We start from the raw sequence: 6,441 nt of genomic DNA, 5'->3' as shown, positions 1-6,441 counted from the left end.
TGACCTAGTTTCTCTAAGCTCCACCCCTTGACTTGATATCAGAATACAGGAAGTCAAACTCGTCTCTCACAGGCGTCAGGTTTCATTTCCGTTGTTCACTCTCTCACTCTTTCTGACACACAACACAAGACTGGGATTTACATTTTTAGTAGTAACAGATAGAAAATTGGAAACGCCAATAACGGACTGTTAGAAGGGAAGGTTATTAAAAAGGCAAGTAAATCATTCTGTAGTCCTGTATCTGCAGAACGATGATGGCGACACCCATTCCTGTTCCTGAGCTGCTGTTGGCCATTTTAGAAGAGCTAATCACTGAAGACCTTAAGACATTCCAGTGGTACCTGACTGAGGCTGTGCTCAACGATTTTCCTCCCTTCCCTAAGAGCATGCTGGAGAACATGGACAGGCTAACCACTGTGGATAAGATGATCAAGACCTCAAGCTATGAGGGAGCTGTGAAGGTGTCATTAGAGATCCTGAGGAAGATGAAGCACAACAATCTCGCTGAGAAACTACAGAGAGACAGCCAAACATCCTGTCCTGTGTGCCATGACATCCTCAGGGAGTCTGTTATACTGTCATGCCACCACAAAGTCTGCACAGTCTGTATACATGAATGCTGGAACCAGAAAGATTCTCTGCAATGCCCTGTGTGCAAGAAGAGGATCTTAATGGATACAGCAAGGTCTGAGGTGCTCTGCAGTTTGCACAGTGAGAAATTCAAACTATTCTGCCTGGAGGATAAAAAGCTAATCTGTGTGGTATGTCAGACTTCAAAAAAACACAAAAACCATAACTGTAGCCCCATAGATGAAGCTGCACAGGATCAGAAGGAAGAACTCCAGACAGTAATGAATTCCTTAAAGGAGAAGCTTGGGGTCTTTAGTAAAATTAGCCAAACCTGTGCTGAACACATCTTGAGCCAGGCCCAGCACACAGAGGGTCAAATTAAGGAGCAGTTTGAGAAGCTTCACCAGTTTCTACGAGAGGAAGAGGCAGCCAGGATAGCTGACCTAAAGGAGGAAGAAGAGCACAAGAGTCGAGTGATGAAAGAGAAGATTGAAGAAATGAGCAGAGAGATTTCATCACTTGCAAACACAATCAGATTCTTAGAGGAGGAGCTGAAAGCTGAAGACCTCTCATTTCTGCAGAACTATGAGTCCACAATGGAAAGAGCCCAATGCAAACTGCCAGATCCAATGCTGGTCTCAGGAGTGCTGATAGACGTGGCTAAATACTTGGGCAACCTGCAATTTAGAGTCTGGGAGAAGATGCATGAGATTGTGAAATACACTCCTGTGATTCTGAACCCCAATACTTCCCAACCACATCTCATCCTGTCTGATGATCTGACCAGTGTGAGACACCGTGATGAAGACAGCATCAATGACAGTGATGAAACACTGCAGCTTCCTGACAACCCAGAGAGGTTTGATACCTTTAGAATGGTCCTAGGCTCCGAAGGCTTTAATTCAGGGACACATAACTGGGACATTGAGGTTGGGGACAATACTCACTGGTCACTGGGTGTGATTACAGAATCTGTCCAGAGGAAGGGAGAAGTAAAGAATGGATACTGGCAAATCCGATTCACTGGTGGTAAATATGATACACATTCTCCATCAGGGTCAGACACACTCCTTACTGTGAGACAGAAACCCCTGAGGATCAGAGTGCAGCTGGACTGGGATGGAGGTAAGCTGTCATTCTCTGACCCTGATAATAAGACAGTTCTACACACATTCACACACACTTTCACTGAGAAAGTCTTTCCTTTTTGCCTTAATGGCTGTAAACTCCACCCTGTGAGGATTTTACCAGTGAAGGCCTGTGTGACAGTGGAAAAGCCCAATGAGACCTTCTTACAGGACACAAGTGTCAAAGGCTTAACAGCGAAAACCCACAATGATTATGATATGTTCGATGATTCATACGATGATAATCATGAGGACTCTGATGAATTTGAGTACGACTCTGATGATTATGAAGACGAAGAAGACGAAGAAGACGAAGAAGACGAAGATGATTATTAATAAGATGACAAATATGATACTATCTCGATCTCCAACAGTGGAACAACAGTTAAACTATAGTATAAGTATAATATATGCAGGGTGTGGGAATGGATTTGATGTTCTTATGAAGAAACTAAAATTACTGTAGGTCATTTTTTTATGTAACTGAATTATTTTTGAAAATCAACAGCATGGAACAATATACAGTATATTCTTTTTTTATATGACTCCAAATATGTTTTAACTGTAATATCAATGGCTGAGTCTATTCACTTTAATTGTTAATAAAAACATTGGTTTGGAAAAGTAAGATCTAACACAGTGTCCAATTTAGTTAAGAACATACTTTACAGCCTATGGAAGCATTTAGCTGCCGAAACTCAATTGGTAATGCAAATGTTAAATCAATATGTTTGCAATTCCTTTGTGACAAAATTCAAATTGAAATGCAAAAAAAGATTGCATTTTCATTGAGTATGATCCATTAATTTCCATGGTACTATGCAGTACAACACTGACACATTTAAAAATCAAACGTAAAAGCTTATTACATTTCTGGGGTTGCAGGTAGCCTTGTTACATTTGGGGCGGCAGGTAGTCTAGTGGTTAGAGTGGTAGGCCAGTAACTGAAAGGTTGCTGGATTGAATCCCTGAGCGGACAAAGTACAAATCTGCTGTTCTGCCCCTGAACAAGGTAGTTAAGCCACTGTTCCCCGGGAAACTGTCATTGTAAATAAGAATTTGTTCTTAACTGACTTCCCTAGTTAAATGACGTTTTTTTTTCACAAGAAATGATATCTAACCATACAATGTAGCTATTTTGAATAATTTTGTAATTAATCAAACCATTGAAATATATTTTTGACGATTTCCAACGAACAAGCTAGCTATCGAAAAGTTTCAGCGTGTGTAGTTAAGTTAGCCTGCTAACGTCTTCGTAGCTAGTCGCATGGAATCAGGACATGACCAAACTTGCTGAGATAATGGATGTTGAAACTTCCAAGGAGAAAAGAGGCATGGTTGAAACTCACTCATATGCTTGCAGTGTAAAAAAGGGGGTGAATGCGATTCATACCCAAATACCCCAACCAAGGAGCAACTTCCAAAGAAGCTGAGAAGTGAACCATCAATGAGCCATCTACAGGACAACATCGTCCGCATCCTCACCGCTAAAATCAAAGACAGCGCAGATGACATCATGAATTTGGTGAAAAAGAACACTTTCCGATTGATTTCAATGCTGAGGAAGTAAAAACTCTGAAGCAGCAGAACGCAACATTGAAAATTCAGGTTGCAAAGCAGGAGAAGAAGCTCACTGAAATGGAGTCAAAGGTAAACGAGAATGACCGGTATAGTCGGAGATGGAATCTTCGAATTTATGGAATAGCAGAAAAATCTGACAAGAACATTGAAAGCAAGAGTGAAGGACATTTGCAGGGCAATAGTCCCGGAGGAGGAGCGAAATGTTGTTGCAGGTTCTCTGGATGTAGTGCAGCGCCTAGGTAGTGTTAGGATTTATGTTTATGCACTATAGCCTGTTAGCATATTGTTTGAAGATGAATATTGTTTTGTTACACACACACAAGCAATACAGAGGGGTGTGTGTGTGTAGGTGTGTAAGGACTGACCACCACAGGCCATAAAAGCTGTGGACAGTTTGGAGAGGGGAGGGGTGCATCACTCTGGGCCAACCAGGGTGGTTGAGAGACTGTTCAGTACCATCTTAGGAATTGTTTGAGTGAAGAATTAAGGGGAGACACAAGACGGAGCTACTCTACCCAGCAACCAGATGTGGACAAAGAAAAGCGCCAAGGGGCTTGGACAAGTTCGGGTGCCCCCAAAGGCGGAGCAAGAGTATTAACCATGCTAAGCCTCTACTGTGATTGGCCAACTGGAAAAGTTGGGAATAAAATTGTCATAGTATAAAAACTACTATTTGAGTACATTCCACAGTTCTCTGATCTACCCTGCGCGGAGATACAGTGAACCCATATATACGAAAATTGCATTTACCATTTATCGTTTCAGTTTAATTAAAAATACTTAAAATATATTCGGTGACTCTGAATCACATTTTGTCCTGATGCCAGATTTGAACTGACGCAAATCTCTTTCAGTAGGCTGAGAGATGGGTTAAACAACCAGCCACCATGACCAGTGATCATGAGATTAATCTCCAGAACAGCGAGGGATATGACATGGAAAAGTGCTAAGAAAAATTACTATTTAAAGAAGAACAACCTGAGGATCTGACAGCATTTGACAAAGAAGCTCGGAATCGTCTGTGGCCGATGATTTAGAGAGCAAGGAAGGAAGGGAAAAGTGCATACTTTGCGGGAGCTAAGGCTTTTGTTAATGGAAGGGAAATTCACGCTGACGCCTAGCTTGTTGACTGCTGGACTTATCAAGTGAGTTGTGCAGGACTGAGTTTTATTTGCATCTGATAAAACTTTATATTTCTTGAGGAATGAGCATTGTTTGTGTGAGCCAAACTTTTTTTATATATATATACTTTTTATGGCAGGGAAATTCACACGGACACTTAATGTTAGCTTGATGGCTATTCGTTTTTACCAATCTATGGTACAATGTTATTTGCAATTGTGTGTATATATATATATATATATATATATTATGAATACGTTTGGAAGTTACTGGGAGCTAATGAAATTTGATATAAGGCTTTTGGCTATTTCAATGGGAAAAGAAATTGCTCGTGCCAAGAGAGAGAAAGAATATGACATCATAAAGGGAATAATGGATTATACAAAAAAAAAACTGAACTAATTAATCAGGAATTACTGGAGCTATCATCATTGCAAATGCAGTTAGACTGTATCTACGAGGAAAAGGCCCGGGGAGCGTTTGTAAGATCAAGACGAATATGGATGGAAGAGGGAGAGAAATACAAAATATTTCTTTAATTTAGAAAAAAGGGCAGGCGAAAAGACTTCCATATGTAAATTAATGATTAATAATACTCCCAATGAAAATCTAAAAGAAATCTCTCAGCATGTTGCCCAGTTTTATCAGAATCTGTATACATCAGCCCAGCGAACTTCCAATATGGATCTTTTCTTAGACAATGTAGCAAACATTGCTAAGAAGATAGATAATGATTTCAGGGATTTTTGTGATGATGTGTTATCTGAAATTGAGATAAAAGACTGTATTAAAAGCCTTAAGGACAATAGGTCCCCTGGAAATGATGGTTTAATAAACGAGTTTTATAAAGCATTCAATGATAAATTGATTCCTTTCATTCTTGCTATGTTTCAAGAATCAATAGAAAAAGGGGAGTTACCGGCTTCCTTAAAGCAAGGTGTAATTACTTTGATTCCCAAACCTAATAAGGATACTCTTTATATAGACAACTGGAGACCCATTAGCCTGTTGAATAATGATGGGAAATTATTTGACCTTGTATTTGCTAAGAGGTTTAAACAAGGCTTGCATCATATAATTGATGAAGAACAATCTGGTTTTATGCATGGTCGACACATTAGTAATAACATCAGGCTGATCTTAGATATGATTGACTATAATGACCTCATCCTTGATGATAGTTTTCTTATGTTTGTTGATTTTTATAAAGCTCTTGACACTGTAGAACATGAGTTTATGTTCAAAGCAATACGTTTTTTGGGGTTTGGTGACTTTAAAAAAAAATCAGTCCAAACTTTATATAGTGGTTGTACTAGCTCTGTAAAATTAGCTCACGGGACATCCCAAAGATTTGATATTGGCCGTGGCATTAGGCAGGGCTGCCCAATTAGTCAATTTTTATTTTTATTGGTTACTCAAATTATGGCTCTTCATATCAAGAAAGGGAATTGTCAAGGTGTTTCAGCACTTGACAAGGGATTTAAACTATGTCAAGTGGCTGATGATACCACCATATTTTTGAGAGACAGGAATGAGGTTTCTAAAGCAGTTTCCTGTATTGAAGACTTTTCCTTATTTTCTGGTTTGAAAATTAATATCAATAAGTCAGTCTTATTTCCATTCGAGGATTGTGTTTTACAGGAAGTATATGGTATCCCAATGAAAGATAAGGTTACTTATCTTGGAATTGTTATATGCAAGGATGAAAAACAAAGGAGTGAATTGAACTTTAACCCCATTATTGAGAAAACAAAGAAGAAATTGAACCTCTGGTTGATGAGAGATATTTCCTTATACGGTTGGGTTTTATTATCCAAAGCTGAAGGGTTATCCAGATCGGTTTATGTCTCGTTGACTTACCCCCTAAAATTGTAAAGGACTTAGATAAGATTCTTTATAATTTTATTTGGAGGAACAAACCTCACTAACTACGAAAATATATTCTCACTAATACCCAAGAACAAGGAGGTCTTGAGGTTTTAGATTTCAATACTCTAAATAATACTTTTAAAATAAATTGGATTCTGAAGTATGTTAAGAA

The 6,441-nt window shown here is 39.0% G+C and overlaps 1 protein-coding gene across 1 annotated transcript; it reads left to right on the top strand.

Moving 5' to 3' along the window:
- The first annotated feature begins 254 nt into the window (after window positions 1–254).
- On the top strand, window positions 255–2,033 carry LOC120062851 (tripartite motif-containing protein 35-like). Its single transcript, XM_039012921.1, has 2 exons — window positions 255–1,596; window positions 1,633–2,033. Exons 1-2 carry the CDS (start codon window positions 255–257, stop codon window positions 2,031–2,033), a joined length of 1,743 nt encoding a protein of 580 aa, XP_038868849.1.
- Window positions 2,034–6,441: the final 4,408 nt, after the last annotated feature.

The sequence above is a fragment of the Salvelinus namaycush genome, chromosome 18 (genome assembly GCF_016432855.1).
Source record: "Salvelinus namaycush isolate Seneca chromosome 18, SaNama_1.0, whole genome shotgun sequence".
NCBI lineage: Eukaryota > Metazoa > Chordata > Actinopteri > Salmoniformes > Salmonidae > Salvelinus > Salvelinus namaycush.
Note: the sequence above shows the minus strand (reverse complement) of the source record. Positions and strands in the feature narration are given on the sequence as shown.